General features: G+C 40.5%; 1 protein-coding gene across 5 annotated transcripts in view; it reads left to right on the top strand.

Moving 5' to 3' along the window:
- Positions 1–17453, top strand: part of TBC1D22A (TBC1 domain family member 22A) — a 459537-nt gene that overhangs the window by 358947 nt on the left and 83137 nt on the right. For 2 of the 5 annotated variants that reach the window (XM_050936233.1, XM_050936234.1), the window contains exons 12-13: positions 4331–4426; positions 16803–17036. In XM_050936233.1, coding sequence (XP_050792190.1) covers positions 4331–4426; positions 16803–17021 — 315 coding nt within the window. In that variant the 3' untranslated portion in view covers positions 17022–17036. Of the gene's footprint in view, positions 1–4330; positions 4431–16802; positions 17037–17453 lie in introns of those variants that run through there. The other 3 variants (XM_050936235.1, XM_050936236.1, XM_050936237.1) reach the window with 2 other exon arrangements.

Genomic DNA, 17453 nt, shown 5'->3' on the forward strand with positions numbered 1-17453 from the left:
TGATCCAGCGCTGGTAATCAAGTGTAGACACTTACCAGCGCTTTTCTTGACCTCCGTGGAATAAGCAGGTATCCCAGCATACCTGAGGAAGCCTCTCTGGTAATCAAGCAGGTCTCCTTCCCCGCGGTTTGCTCCGGTGTTCTCCGAATCCCACCCCCAAGCGGGTCTCCTTCCCCGCGGTTTGCAGGGGGGTTCGGGGAACGCGAGAGCAAACCGCGGGGAAGCTGGTCTCCTTCCTCCGGTTTGCTCTCGCGTTCTCCGAACCCCCGTGCAAGCAGGTCTCCATCCCCGCGGTTTGCAGGGGGGTTCGGGGAACGCGAGAGCAAACCGCGGGGAAGGAGACCTGCTTGCTCGGGGGTTCGGGGAACGCGAGAGCAAACCGCGGGGAAGGAGACCTGCTTGCTTGGGGGTTCGGGGAACACTGGAGCAAACCGGGGAAGGAGACCTGCTTCCCCGCGGTTTGCTCTCACGTTCCCCGAACCCCCCTTGAAGCCGCCCAACAGCGCTGCAGTGTGGCCACATCTAACACCACTTGCAGCGCTGGTTGCTGTAAGTGTGGCCACTCTGCAGCGCTGGCCTTATACAGCTGTACTAATACAGCTGTAACAACCAGCGCTGCAAAATTGTAGATGTAGACATACCCTATATTTGCTAGACGTCAGGTAAGCATTGGCCTTCTACATAGAAAGGACTAAATCATTTCAGAAAACTCCATTGAACTCCAATCCCACCTCCTACGTCTGCTTGGGAGCCACTATGTTGGAATGGACATGAGCAAGCACTAGAAGAAGAAAAAACTGTTTCTAACCTTCTATAACTGTTGTTCTTTGAAATGTGTTGCTCATATCCAGTCCAAAACTGACCTTCCTACACCTCTGTCTGAGTTGGCTAGCAAGAAGGAACTCAGGGTGATGGGGCAGAAGGTCCCTATATATCAGCGCTATGAGGGCGCAATTCCAGGGGCACCAGAGCTGATCCGACAGATACCACTGAGGGAAAAACTTTCCGGCGGCGGTGCCCACTGCATGTGCACGCCCATATTTAAATTGACATGAGTAACGCGTCTCAAAGAACAACAGTTACAGAAAGTTAGTAACCGTTTTTATTAATTGTAGAGCTGAAAAAGCTATCAAGGAATTTTAATGATGCAACTAAACAAAAAACATCTGTCATGTTCTGTTAATTATGTTCAGAATAAGGTAGAAAAGGATTTTGACCTCTACTGACCTTCTAGATTTTTAAAGTAATTTTTCAATTTCTTCATGTTTTCTTGAACAAAATCTGATGTGATAATTGATGTTTACTGCTGTTCCTACAGCTGCATCATCTTCAGCTGTCATGTTATCCAATTTCATATGTTAAACAGTCAGCTCTGAACCAGTATTTAAATAGAAATTCTCTAGGAGTATGTCTGCACTAGGAAAAAAGTATGGTTGTTACAATGAAATAGTGAATACATGATAGCTCATATTCTAAAAATCCTAGCGCAGAGCAGGCAAGTTATATTTTAGTTTTATTAGCTGATCAAAATGAATCTTAAAGGGGAGTTTAGGTAAAATTATAACTTGTCCTGTCTATACTAAGTTTTATGTGTTAATTATCATATATTAGCTATCATGTTGTAAAAACATGCCTTTTTCCTAGTGTAGGCCTTTTTCCTAAGGCAGTTATTCTAAACTTTCTCCTGCCATGATTCCCAAATTAATCAACATTTTTTCCTCCTGGCACCCCACATCTGAGTCCCTTGTTTCAGTTCAAGTGGAAATTCAAAAGCTTCCTGAACAGATTGGCACTACCCTGTTTTTGTGACTACTTGATGTGGTCAGACTTATCTTTGGACTCACCTGCCTGCTAACAGGGAATGGAAGGTTCCGCTGACTTCTTCCCACTCCCATCTCCCTTGCACTCACTCTCGTGGTATGAGAAGCGACTGCTAAAAGGGGTGTTTTCCACTCTTTAGGGTACTGCAGTTGTTCCAGTGACGCTCCCCCTCCCCCTCGTGCAAGGAGCATTCATAAGTACTTGGGCAATATGTATTCCTTTCCATTGTCAGATACGTAAGTATCAAGCAGAGAAATTAGTGATCTGTCCTGCCTGCATTGAGTCCTTAATTGTCCAGTGTACTTGGGGCAACAAAGCACCTTTTGAGTTTTACGCCACAACTGGATTATTATTATTGTTTATATAATACTAATTATTATTATTATACAGGAAAATATGGTCAGTGATAGATTATGTTCTCTCTAAATCAAGACTGAACTAGTGCTACTTCATAATTATGGAGCACTGGCATTGTCTTTCAAGTAACAAGCAAAACTGAAATTCTGATGTCTGCCCTCACTGATGGTGTTCAAGACCGTTGTTTTTAATCCACGCAAATTCCAACACAAGGATTTACATTTTCTTCTTTGAGTAGTGTCCCTATCGGTGCTTCACTGCAGGTGTGCTTGTGTCCCTGCACTGCTGATTGGAGACCTTCAGCAGCAGTGTCTGTTAGGCCTGCACATGAGCTCTTTCCTCATGCCTTGCCACAAGGCTAGCGAACCTTCTCAACCGCCCCTGGCTAGAGATGGAGCTATTCAAAGACTCTTATAACCTTACTTTCATTTTACATTTCTATAGCTAGTGAATCTCCAAGTACTTAGTTGTAAATGTAGGTTTTTTCTCTCCTTATTTTCTTCCTTAAAAAAAATAAATAGAAGACTTTATTTTCCCCCCTGCTATTTTCTTGCTGGGGACCCTTCCCACAACTGAGCATGCCTGGTTCTCCGGGCTTCAAGAAGTACGTCTCCTGCAAAGAGGCTATCCCTGTTGCAGACAATCACTCCTCACTCAGTGCATACTCTGACTCGGGGAAGGCCACATTCCACAGAAGTGTAGTGTCTGCTAGACTCCTTCCTAGTGTGGGCCCAATCCTTTCCCCAGTACAGTCCTTGTTAGTTCCAGCTCAGGTGGTAACTAGGGGATTTATCATGACTGACCGCTCCCTTTGTTCTGTTCCACCCCTACTCCTAACCCTTTTATAGCTTTGGCACAATGCAGGAATCTTATCTCTCTGGGTCCCCACCCCTCCTTCTCAATGAAAAAGGTTTAAGATGGATTCCAGTATCATGTGACATGGTCACATATCACTGTAAGACTTCATTCTTCCAGGGCTGACCTGCACGTATCCAGAGAGGTTTGCAAGTAAACAGAGCCATTTACAACCAATTGTCTTGTCAATGGGAGCCATCAAGGTTCTAAACCACCATTATTGGCCCACACTTCGCATAATTACAATAGCACTTCAGAGAATCATAGAATCATAGACTATCAGGTTTGGAAGGGACGTCAGGAGGTCATCTAGTCCAACCTGCTGCACAAAGAGTTATACTTCATATTTCTAGCTTCAGATACAAGAATGATACATACATACAAGTAGGATGTACACACTCAGTAGATTATAAGCTTTGTAAAGAGACTTTTTGCATAACGCATATTCCAGATGCATCATATTTATATTCATAAGCATATTTCCATAAAACACATGTAGTGCAATGTCACAGAAATGAATATCAGATGGAACTTCCACACTCTAATAGTGGACATGGGGCAAATGGGTGTAACATTGGGTTTGGGGGAGTGTGCTTGAGCTTGCAGTAATTCATAGAACATAGTTACTAAAGGAAAAAGCGTGGGAATGGGCTGGAAAGAAAGTAATTTAACTTTGAGAAATATGCACCCAGGCCTGGTTCTCAGCACAAGATATAGTCCAGGGGTCAGCAACCTTTCGGAAGTGATGTGCTGAGCCTTCATTTATTCACTCTAATTTAAGGTTTCACGTGCCAGTAATACATTTTAACGTTTTTAGAAGGTCTCTTACTATAAGTCTATAATATATAACTAAACTATTGTTGTATGTGAAGTAAATAAGGTTTTTTAAATGTTTAAGAAACTTCATTTAAAATTAAATTAAAATGCAGAGCCCCCCGGACCGGTGGTCAGGACCCAGGCAGTGTGAGCGCCACTGAAAATCAGCTCGCGTGCCGCAGGTTGCCTACCCCTGATATAGACTATAAATGCTTATGGCAGAGATGAAGTCATAATACGTTTGGGATGTGAAAAATAGAGGTTTAAGTCCCTTAAATCTAATAAGATTCTAGACCCAATGAAAAGTAAGAAAGCACATAGTCTGTGTTCTTTGTTTCTCTTAAACATTTCATATCATCAACCACCAGTCAATATTGAATGTCTTATAAATATAATTGGGGTTAAATTTCATAAGTAAAGTAATGACTCAGTAAATTTAATTTCTATGGTTTTTGTGTTTTTTTTTTGTTTTTTTTTTTAGTCTGAACCTGAGGGTTTTTCCCATTTTCACTTGTACGTCTGTGCTGCCTTCCTTGTCAGGTGGAGGAAAGAGATACTGGAAGAAAGAGACTTTCAAGTAAGTAAATGCATTTTTATTCAACCCTGCAGGTATCTAGGGATATATTTTTCCCAACAGGAGGTTATTTATTAAATTGCTATTTACAGGATTACTCAGGTATGAATTTGACAGAGCAACAACAGTTGCACTAAAATTGACAATGTTTGACTCTTTGTAAGTGTCAACTCTTGTACCTGAAGTGATTGACTGTAAACAGCAGCAGATAGTGGGGTGCAGTATATGGGGGGATGTACACTTTGAAGAAAGTTTTACTTAAACTGAGACAATCACTGAGGCAAAGATTTCAGGAAACATTATAACAAGGAAAGTTTTGGAATTTCACAGTGAGATTTTCTGAAAAAGTAAGTGGCTGAGGGTAAATTGATATATATGTTTTATCTTAAAATGTGGTGGTCATGTTGCCTATTTATTATGATTAACATTTGTATAGCATCAGCGATGTGCATGGCACTTCTACATAGATAATAAAGACTTAGACCCAGGCAGACACAATTCCACATCTTTGAAAACCAGATTGTTTACTCCAGTGCCTAAATATGATCTAGGTGACTTATTTTGGGTGCCCACATTTGAAAACTTTAGCCAGTTTTTGTCCGAAAGAGCTTACAATCTAAATTGTGCCTAAAAAAGATGGGAAATGACATTAGGTATGGACCAGAGAAGTGAGAGTACACGGAATACAATTCTAGGACTGCTTTGTTAGTACAATTCATGTTACATTAGGTTCTTTTCAGAGATTATTCAGATTGTTAGCACACAAGAATGAGTTATATTGCTGGAATGTTTCTGAAATAAGGTGGATAGTCAGGGAATGGGTTGCAAGATGCAGAGATTAGTGAGGACTTTGTAGTTGTTTGCACTGGGATTTACACCAGTGTAGATGAGGAAGAATTTGGCTGTTTTTTAAGATCGCCTGTATATGTAGAACTTAGATTGTTTAGTTCTCGCAAAAATAGTAGTTTGTTTTTTATGATATTACTTTTCTCTAAATACTACATATGTAATAGCTAGGAAGATGTAAAAGGCTGAAATATACTGCCCCCTTGCAAGCCATGCCTGGGAGCCCTGCCCATTCTAATAGAGCATTTCCCCGGCTGCTTGGGTCCAAAGAACCCAGTCTCTTGCTGGCTGAACTCTGCTCTGCTAATTAATGTCCCACACACATGAACACTGTATGCTGCCCCCAGAAAACATGTACTAATCAATCAGTCAATGCTGCCTTTCCCCACAAAATGAATTGATTTATGAATGAATTGAGGCAGTTTTAATTAATGTAGGGCTGACTTACTAATCACAATTAAAACACTTAATGCTGCCTCCTCAACAGTAGATTAACTCTGAGTAGCTCCCCATGAATAGCTTAATTCATACTGCCTCCTAACGTGCTACCAAGCTACTTCAATTTATGCTGTTTCCCAAACAATATCTTAATGCTGGACACCTCTCCCTCCACTAAATCCATTTATGCTGTTTCCTGCTCCCAGAGCCTATAGCGTTTTCCTCATCTCCTACACACACTCAGTAGATAAGACACATATGTAAATGGAAAATATCAGGTGAAGTATTATAGTCTTTTTTTCTTCTGCGTGTCTACATTTGATCAAGGTAAGATAGTTTTTGAAATTTAGTTTCCATTGATGTCATTAAAATCCGTGTAAATACGTAATTCAGAAAAGTTTTAAAACACCTATTATTAATGAAACAGATCTGAGTGATTCACCACATATATATGCAGTTATGAACTCTTGGGGATGAATATGATTTAATCTGTCGTTTTTGAAGGTATTATGAGTTATATGTACAAAATGAGTAAAAAGTCATAGACAAAAACAGTTTCATTTTAGGCCTAATATTGGCATTAACTAGGATTAACTGTGAGCGTCTAAAATTACTGTGTCCTTATGTGACGGAATGCTAGTTGTAGCACCCTGATCACTGAAGTTGCTGGAACACAACCAAGGCTTCAGGCTTAATTGGAATCAATCCAACAGCTAGGGATTACAATATTGCTGGCAATTGTGCTGATGAGGTAGTTGGCTTAGTAAGTGGGAGGATATGTAATTGGGAGGAACAGGAAGTAAGTCTGGGAGTTCAGAGGGTGAGCAAGCTGTGGAAGACTCCTCCTGCTGTATACCTGTGCTATCTCCTGTCATGTTGGGAAACTGAGGATTAAAGACTGGTTGTGTTTGGGACTGGAAGACCACAAAAATAGGCTCGACAGTGCTGCTCTCTGCGTAGCTGAAGAAACACCCTGTGACACCTTGCCTACGCTATACGTTTTCATCGTGTTAATTAACACATGTGAAAACACTAGTGTTAATGAAAAAGGATTAGATATTTAGTATGGATTATGAGAATATCCACAGTTACAAGGGCAATATGCTGGTAATATGCTGTCCATTCCACTTAACTTTTTCCTTGAAACTTTTGAGGAAATGTTTGGTACTGGCCATTGTCAGAGACATTGCCAGAGGCAACACTGGTCTGGTCTAGTTTGGAAATGCCTATGTTTCTAATTTTTTTTTAATCAGGGAAAGGATATTCATAATGTATTGACAAGTCTACCCAATAAAGAATGAATAACCAATATTTCTAAACTGGTTTGAAATAATCAAATGGAAAGTCTCTGTAGTACCTATGTGGAGTAAAATTGTGTAATGGTTTGGTCCCTATTTTATCAGCTATCACAGTTTCTAGAATTGATTGGATTTTTTTTAACTTCTTTCTAAGAAACTATTCAGAACAGAATATTTCAGACATGCTATTAAAAACCTTGCCTGGAAACAGAAAAGGTGTTATAAACGTGCTATAGAGATGTACATTTTTAGTTTTGTTAGTAGCGAGGTTGGGGTAGTTTGAGTTAGAACAGTGACTCTCAAACTTTTATACTGGTGACCCTTTTCACATAGCAAGACTCTGAGTGTGACACTCCCCCTCCTTATAAATTAAAAACACTTTTTTTAAATATTTTTAACATCGTTATAAATGCTGGAGGTAAAGCATGGTTTGGGGTGGAGGTTGACAGCTCGTGACCCCCCATGTAATAACCTCACAACTCCCTGAGGGGTTCCGACCCCCAGTTTGAGAACCCCTGAGTTAGAAAGTCCTTTGGGGCTTTTCTGAATTGAAACATCCTTAATTTAGTAATTATTTAATGGAAGGCATTGCATGTTTTCTGATATACATTTATATTTTAGTTTTATATAGGCTTGGAAGTCACAGGGAAGTAGACTTTTAAATAAATTAACTTTTGTTCTTAAACTCACTTAGGAAAAATGGCTGTAGTAAACGATCATATTTTTAGGTGGAGAGGAAATAAAATGGAGATGATATATGTTGAGCCAGAGACAGCAGTTGAAAAGGAGGGTAACTTTAATACCATAATATAAGTGTTAGATTTCAAAGCTTTTCTTGGAAAATTATTTACTTGGAACTATTACAGTTCATTGTTTATTATAATCAGTTTGATATCTACTTACAAGATATTAGGATGATTTGGAAAAATAAATGAAAGATGAAATACTAAGTTGGGATATTATTAGATTGGTTCCACATCCTCAAAATACTTAGTTAATTCAAGAGCTCAGAGGACATACTCAGCAGGAATATATCTGGCTCAAGATTGCCTTTTGCCTTTCAGTCAGCATTCTTGACTCTCGGAATAATCAAATTAAATACATTCATTTCAGCTACCAGGACTTTACTGTTAAAAGATCCAAGCTTTGATGCAACATCTGAGTATTTTATGAGAGAGATCCGTACTCCTGCATTATTAATATACAAATGAACAGATTCTGCCTGTTTGTGTGAGCATATTGCCTGCTACTGCTTTCTACCACTCTTTCAGTCACCTTAGTGCCCCGCAAATGTTGGGGATGAAATACATTAAACTCTTTTCTTGTAGACACGATGGTAGAGATGGTGCACCAGGTCAGATAAGTTAGTGTATGGAAGAAACTGTAAATACTCTTGTCACTGATCCCTTTGACAGCACACACTATGTATTAGATGATCTTTCTGAGCAGGTCCGCAGGCCACTGCCCTCTTTTCATTCATATTGCTCCTACGAGACCCACTTCTACCATGACTTCTACAATAAATGAGTCAGAGATATTTTTATTGCATTTATTTTAAGAGTTGTTTTTTTGTTCTACCATGCTGTGCTCTAGCCTTTGCTGAGTCAGTATGTAATCTCATTGATGTTTCTATTGCCTCTCCTTCCCTTTTATTTTGTTACCCTCTTTGTTGCATTACCTGTACTTTCCCATTCAGTATATTCAAAAGATTTTCCCCACAAATACCTTTACAAATCTAGGTCCGCTACCTAAAATGGCACTCACTAAGAACTTGTCAGGATTTCAGTCCTGTGGGCTGAGTTTTTGTGCTGTTTAAAATACAGTAATATCTCTCAAAGGATTTAGGCTTTCAAAGCTCTATCTAAAGAGTAGTTACAACAGTTTTTGAAGGGAAATGTTACACATGAGGAACTGGAAGCACGGAGGTTAAATGATTATGCCCAAAGTCCCATGGGAATTGCCCAAGATTAGAACTCAGGAACTCATGGCTCTCAGACCTAAACTCAGTCCTATAGACTACACTGGCTCATAAAATAATGCATTGTTTGGTGAGCCATACGGGGTATCATTTAAAAGTATGCTAGACTGATAAGTATATATTTGTTCTTCAAGGTTTGAGTTTATGATTATATATCCACCTTATTTTAGACATCTCTTTTAGTTTTATCACCATTGTATTGTCACTGCCAGGAGGCTTTGACCTTAAAGAATAAGAGCAGTGCTTTATGCTATACTGAATATTTTTCAATTGTAGTTTGCTATTTTTCTGATACATTACCACAGTTATCATGAAACTAAAACTATGTTGTATTATCTGCCACAGTAACTGAATCATACTTCGGATTGTTACAATATTCAGTGGTAACAGGTACTTAAAATCTTTATTTTGTAAAATATCTCACTGAGATGAAAAAATCCTAAGTATACAATATAAACTGAGAGCGCTGGTTGAATTTTTCATGGTGGCTTGATCAAAAATGAATTGGTAGAAATAATAAGGAGAATTTAATGGTAATTTCTATTGATATTTCCATTCAACTCGGTACCCTTATTATTGACTAAAGCCATGAGCCTCAACCTCAAAAGATGTTTAGGGAAGAGCTGCTGAACTCTTCCTTCCAATTTTTTAAATAAGTTTTGGTACAGAGTTTATGCAAGGTCATTTCCAGCTCAGAACCCAGGTCTCTAACAGGATAAATCCAAATCTAATTTACTGCACAATATTCCCTTTCAGAGTTTATCCTCTCTCTAAATGGTATAAATCACTCTCTTCTCTGAGAGCTGGGGATAGAATCCAGGATGATCACCAATATTCTGCTGTAGACTAGTAAATATCTCCGAAGCCCACTGAGAAAGTTTGTGTCAAGTTCTCCTCCAGTGGCTAGTCTACAAAAGAGCTGGTAATTACTGTCACAGCTCAAACAGTAAGGATATAAGCTAGGGGTCTGAAAGTCTAGAGTTCAGGCCCTGTTGCTGATGTATGCAGGAAATGATGGTGTGGTTGTAGGAGAGTTATGAAATGAAAAGACATCTTTAAAATACATGTTTTTTTGTTTTGTTTTTTTCACTGAAAAACTAATGTGCAACTTATGGCCTGAATCATCATACACATTGTAGTGAGGCAGGGTAGCCTCCCTCCAGGCTGGAGAGCAAGGGACCACTATGATCCATTGGTGGGTGGAGCAGAACTCAGCCCGCCCTCCTCACTGGAAGGACCAGGGCGGGACAGGAAGTATAAAGGGAGGGCTCCGCAGCTCTGTTGAGTGGGAGCCAGCAGAGAAGACAGATGCCTCTGCCCTGCTGCCACACCCAGGAGCTAAATCTACGTTCTGCCACACTCTGCCCCTGGAGGAGACGGACCCAAATGAGGAGTTACCTGGACTACCATCAGCTGTCTACCCAGAGGAGCCCGAGAACTGGTGGATACCCAAGATACCAAACCCTACAGAGGTAGGAAGTAGCCCAGGGGCAGCTAACAGCTGACCAGCTACAGGGCTCACTGCTTCTAAGTCAGCGTGTTGCGGCTGGATCCCTGCCGACCCAGTGGCAGACCTGTCTGCCACTGCTAGGACCCTGGGCTGGGACGCAGTGGAGTAGGGCTGGCCTGCGTCCCCCTGCGCTCCCAAACTCTGGGGTGGCAGACTCCTTATGCCAGGAGGTCTGTGCCCCCCTGAAGACACCTGTCAACACCCTAGATTGCTTGCTGGGTGCTCAACCCATTTTGGAGCCCTTGAAACTGCGTGGGTGGTCACCCCTACCTGAACTCCGAGACCGTATGGGTTTGCTGGCTGTCTGAACCCCAAGCTTAGGCTAAAGTGTGCCCCCTGCCCCGTCCCGCCCCACCGTAAGGGCCAGGGCTTATTGACGATCTGTTTGCTGGCTGCCTCATCCCAAAGTCCAGGCTAAAGCCTGCTCCCTTCTCTGCCCCGCCCAAAAGGCTAAGGCTACAGACTGTGTATATTTGCTGGCTGCCTCGACTCGGAGGCATAGGTGATAGCATGCTACTAGTCCAGCCCCGCCTGAGGGCAGGGACCTCAGACTGTTAATTGATGCCAGCCCCAGCTGAGTGGGCTGAGGGCTAAAAAATATGTCGGCATGCCCCCACCCAAGAGTGGGGACAGGAGCCCAGACTATCATGTGGTTGCTTTTGTTAGACGGACCCTGCCAGGGCAGCCCAAGCCCGAAGACTACCACCCTTACAATGAGGCAGAGTGGCCTCCCTCCCCACTGGAGAGTGAGGGACCACTACACACACATTTAGTCATTTGTCATTCATTTTGCCTGTGTAACCACTGGTAGCGTGTATGCTGTGATCCTCTCTATATCTAGTCCAGTGAAGATGTGTATCTCTGACAGTTGTCGCTTGAGAGGCTGGCGCCTTAGCACATGCTGTAAAGACTGAACTCTCAAGATCATTTTTTCAGCCCCGCTGTTGGCTGAGATGGTGGCCTTCGTGCTTGTGGATTCCCACATTGGCATTGGACCTTACCAGTGACAAGACAGAAGAACTTCCCAAATGCCTGGGTTGTGTGATAGTCAGGTGTACTGATCTGTTGATATAAAACCAAGTGAGGTCACCATAAGGTTTTGTGTTTGAGAGCATGTTGGAGGAAGATGGAGTACATATTTCTGTTTTAGATCTGTTGGTGTTGGAAGTGAAAGCCTTGTGGAGTTTAGAATATGTTATCAGTAGCGTTGTAGGCAATATTAAGGTGAAAAATAAAGTACAAGTCTTCCTTCTTATTTCTATTCCTTTAACTTTTGGGAGAATGTAATGTGTACTGCTGCAACCTTAATTGGCACTAAATGTAGTTTTTGTTTGTTTCTTAGCTTGTCTGAGTGAGAATAATAGACTTAAACAACTGATCTTTTGGCGTGTTTTGTATCTAATAATGCACTTGCAAAGAGACAGATTTTTTCTGCTGTGGTGCAGATGAGGTGGGAATATTGTAATTAGAGGAGACTGGCTGGGATTGCTGATTTAAAATGTTAGCATCTAAATAATAATTAGTACTTTGTCTTGTTTCTTAACTAAAGAGAATAAGAGAAGTGGCCCCAAGCATAGGGAAAACAGGAGAGAGAAAAGTTGATTCCAGCAGAGAAAACTATACAATGGAGAAATGAAAATGTAATAGATGTTGAAGTAATAGTATTGATTTTATTTCTTAGCTACATAATAAAATTAGTGGTTTGATTCTGTGTGAGTTGCTTATGAGCATATAAATATGTTGTGGAAAACTGAACTAAACATGAGAGGCAATGAAGGAAAGTAGAAATTAAAGAATACACAGTAATACTGCATAATGGGGAATTATTTACAATTATAGCTATTTGGGAGTGATTATCTGAGAGCTATATAGTCAAGCAAAACTTGTCTCTAATAGATTGTTGTAGGAAAAAAAAAACTTTAAAAGACCCACCAGTATTTAGTGCCATTGTAATTTTTTCCTGCAGAAATAATTAAAAGAAACAAATTATTTCTATAGGAACAAAAAACACTTCCATAGAGACAAAGTATTACTATAGTGATGAAAAGAGGTTTTCATTGTGTGAAATCTGCTTTTAAAATGAGAGAGAGAGAGATGGTGATAAATGAATAGGAAATGTTCGGTTTATGTTCAATTATTTTAAAAGTTAGAAAAATTAGGAAGGAAACAGAAGTGAGTGTAATCAATCTTAGTCACTTGAGAATTGCTGAATGTACAGCCATGGACTGAATTCTGCAAAGGTATATACATGTGCTTAATTTTACTTGCTGCGATTGGTCCCATTAAATTAACTTCACACAGCGAGTAGTTCCATTTAAGTATACAAGTCTCCGCAGAATCAAGGCCCATTTTCAGAAGATATATATCACCCATGCTACTAAATGTACTAGGTACATGTTGATGTTCTCTTGATTTCAGTGATGTCAGTGAAATATGACAGCACATGCATAGGTGTGTCAGGATTCAGTTTGGAAACAGTAAACATCAGGTGTTTGATATTGAATTTGCAAATGTGAATCTGATTTTAACAAAACCATTTATTTCCTGCATTTTCAGAAAATCTGTTTAGCATGTGGTCTTCCGTTTTAGGCTTGCTCTAAGACACACAAAACATATGGGCAATAGTCATTGCATTCATTTAAAATGCACACTTGATACAAACCACTCAAAGGTATTTATTAAGGTCTTTAAAGTATGAAATGTTGAACTTTTTTTAGAGACTTGAATCCTTATTTTTCAGTTTTTACAATAAAGTAAACATGGTGTTTACTCTACATTCTACAGGTAAAGTTGTACACGTGAGTCATCTGCTTTTAAAATGTGTTGTCTGGCTATGCTGAAAGAATGACAGGAGACATTAGATATGGTTTAATCAGGCCACAACTTTATTATTAGACTTCAGGGACTAACCCAGCGGATAAAATGTGTGCAGTGCAGGTACAAAATTTATATCTCTCCAGCGGATTCACTGCCAGGAACTTACCAATTCCAGCCAATTTGGGGGTGGGGAGGCCTTCCACAGCTCTCCCCTTCCCCTCCCCCTTTCATCCAGGTCCCTCCAGCAATTCCCTTTCTGGAACCTTACCGACCACCCCCCCCCCCTTATAGGAGGAGTTAAGGTGGACTATAATGATGGCAGGGTTGGCTCCCTGTTGTACCAATCATAGGAGTCCCCAACTGTCCCCCACTTGCTCAGTTACCAAGCACCTCTCCTTAATTCCTTTTCCAAGCCATTTTTCCGTTTCTTTGTGCTTTAATTTATGGAGTACCTGCACTGAACGTCCGCTATACACTTAAATAAAGAGTTGTGACATATGGCTTATCGCCCATCATGCTACGCATGAACAGAGCCTACCTGAACCCCACTGCACCTGGCCAATATGGTGGTAAGGGAAAAATTCCTTCCCAGCTCCCCTTAGCGGGGCTGCTAGCGTAATGCCCACAGCAGATGTACCTAAACACCAGGCATATTTGTGGCCTAATTAGGGAAGGAGGGTGGGTGCCGCCCAGCCTGATCTAAATAATATGGGGAGGGGCCAGGCCCAGACTGACTGTTTTAAACCCCTCATTCCGAGGTGGTGAGTCATCCACTGTGCTGACTGCTCTTCCAGCAGTTTTACGTCTCCCTTCCTCCCCTAAGCCAGAAAGCATTGCCGCCTTCTCCCGGCCAGCCAGCCAAACTCCTCCCTGCTTAAAGTGCAGGCCGGTGATTGTCCTCTACGTTTTCTTTGCAAGGCAAAAAACAAACAACTATTTGAGGAATAAGCAACCAAAAATTGACAGTCTGAACTCTAAGGTGAACACTTCTGCAAATCAATTTGGCTTGACAAATTCAATATTTTATTCCTTGCACTCACCTTAAATAAAGTTGTGCAACACTGAACAAATGCTTTCAATAATAAGACTATGTCCGATAGTTTGAGGCTATATGATCTTATTCCTACAACTGTGCAGATAATTTTGTGCAGATAAAATATCCTGGGCATTTTAGTGACTATAAGAAAGTAAATGAAACTCATTTGAGAAAGGACTTAGTTTCTTAACATGGAGAATGATGAAACATTTTATCCTATTAGTAACATATCATTCCCACCTCCAGTGAGGAGCTCTATTAAATGCCTCAGCAGATGGAATGATGACTGAAAAGTAAACTGCAGTAATTAGTTATTTTGACATGATATGACAGTCCCTTGCAATTTTTCTTTAATATCTGTTTTAATGAGAACAACAATATAAGTTCACGTGGGGTTTTCCGTGAGCCTGACTTTGCCTTGTCCATAGTTATATAATAGATGCTATAATTTAAGCATCTTTTAAAGCTGTATTATATTTAAAGGTACCCTTTCTTAGTGTCTTTGACACATGTTACACTTAAGAAAATCAGTGTCTTACAGATGGATGTGCCATTCATTGTACCGTTCTGAAGAAGTTGAGGAACATTAGTCAAGAATCATGGAAAAACAGTCCTAATGTAAGACTTTTCCTCACCCTGTTCATTGGCTTATGTCCTGAAGCATGAGAGCTCAGATCTCTTATGTTTTTTTTCTGTCCAGCATAACGGGGAATGAGCCTGGTAAGCTCTGGGACAATCAGAGGGCGTAAGTTGAAAACCTAATGTGGTTACTGTTCTCAAGAAAATCAAAGGCAGTATCAAACTGCTTATTTTAAGAAGCAGCATCACAGGTGAAAGACCTCCTTTGCTTCTGTGATTTGAACAAGTAATTTATCCTCTGGGAAGTAAGTGTTGATGTTTTACCAGAACGCTCAGTGCTAATCCATTTCAGTTCCATTTGCCTTTTCTACTTACCTCATATTCTTTCTGCCTGGCAGCTCATCTTAATGGACCAGTAGGTCTGAAATTACTGGGGGGGTGTAATCATTTGCATTGTCTGCTTAACCTTAACTTCTTAACTGTTTTCCTGTTTGGGAATTTCCTAATGTGTGCTTTTTTAATGCTCAAATGAGTCCAGGAATACCTGGGGATCAGGTACTCCAGGGAACCCTTCAAGGTATGCAGAGATGGACTCGACTGATTTCTATATATTTCCACCTTCCTATGTATGACTCCTTCTACGTGTGGCTGTCACTCATCACAAATAGTCTCCCTACAACTTTGTGATCATATCCTGGACATCCGGATCTGAGCCCTGATCACTGTGTAAAACACCTATTACAAACTTCCTTATGTGTTTGAAAACACAGTTACTTTCTAAATTCCGCCCCCCCCCCCCCCCCAAATACAATGTACCTAAAGTTAGACTGGCTTCAATCCTGTCCAACGTAATGAAACCTCTTGAAAGTTGATAAGTCAAGTGTTTTCTGAGATATGTTAATTATTAAAAAAAATGTTAGGAACATCTTTCAAAAATGTGACTTCACTACATGTTTTAGTCCCCGTATTTCCCCAAAGCTTTGTCTGATTTGCCTCAAACTTTCCAAGAAAATTTTATGGTAGGGCTAGAACTGGCATGGAAAATTTCAGTGAAGCTATTTTTGGTTTTTGCAAAGTAAGGTCAGAGTGGTGGTAACGATGAGTTTTCAACACTGGGTTATAAAAAGAAATGTCTTAACTATGAGGAGACTAACATCTCGTTATATGCCTCTTGATACAAGCCAACATGCTGCTTTCTTTCCTGCTCTTGATACCGATGGAAGACTGTAAATGACTTTAACTGATTTGCTGCCATTTAACCCGTGTTTAGCTTCTTTATATTTTTCTGTCTAAGTGAATTAATTTGCATGCAGACACATCACATTTCATTTTCCACCTCTCAGGTCATTAACCCAGACTCATAGTGATCCTGGGGAAAAAAACCTGCAAAAACAGATTCTTTTTATATGTTAGTGTCAAAAGAATTTTCTGTGTTTTCTTAACAAATCTGTTCTTTATGTAGAAGAAGTTGATGGTGCAAGTATTCTGAAGTGAAAAGGTGTTTTATTTTAAATAAGTGTTGCGCTCTCTTCTTTAAGAAAAAGCTGATCTTGCAAAATAAAAAAAATGACATCAGATGAAACTCATGAGTAGGGTATTTAATGGAAAGTGTGCTTGCTCGTAGCCATAACTACCATTTTGAACTCTCATGGGACATTCACTCCTTCCTCCCCGCCCCATGGGCTAACACTGCTGCTGAAAGTGGGCCTTCTTCATTTGAGATGCAGAAGTTGTTGGGCCTTGGTTCATCCATGGGGATGTAACAGTAGTGTTGTATGGTAGGTCAGCATCAGTCTCTGGGAAAAATATGGTCTGTGAGCCTTGGATCTAAAAATGTTACCTGCACTATACTTCACAAAGCTTTTTCTATACTTTAGGTGAGTGTCCTGATGGCAGTGGCTGTCAACATCTCACAGGGTAAGGTGGAGTGGACTAGTCAAATCTTCCTCTGCCCCGGCTTCCTTGGGGCACTGCCCCTCCCCAAGCAGAGCCAAGAGTTTAGGGTCACATGGCCCCGACGTTTTCCTTCTGCTAATCCAAGAGTATTGGGCAGAAGAAAGGGGAAGAGAACTATGACAAGCTCAGACCCTCAGTGATGTCATCTGTCCTACAATGTGAGCTATTTTGTTGAATTGGGAGGCTTTTGTGTGTGAGAGTGAATGAAAAGAGGAATAACTGAGTAGAGGCCTCGGTGGGCACTAATGTCATCTTCCCAGCCCCACACTATGGAGATATCTGAAAATACATTCCTTAATTGATCTTAATGCCCTCTTCTTGCACCTGATACCTGCATGGAGCCACTCCTGAACTGCAGCAAAGTGACAATCCAACTCAAGGAATGAGTTTGTGAAAGTTCCCTCATCATTTGAGGGAACTGAGGATAGTTTTTAGTTTGTTTGTTTTCTAAACTAATAATATAGCTAAAGAGGGGTGATTGGGTTATGTGAGGTTACGTAATAGTTTTAAGTAGATAGTATGTTTAAATAGACAGCAGTTTTACTTTTTAAAACCATAATTAAAAATGTTTA

This window comes from Gopherus flavomarginatus, chromosome 1, assembly GCF_025201925.1.
Source record: "Gopherus flavomarginatus isolate rGopFla2 chromosome 1, rGopFla2.mat.asm, whole genome shotgun sequence".
NCBI lineage: Eukaryota > Metazoa > Chordata > Testudines > Testudinidae > Gopherus > Gopherus flavomarginatus.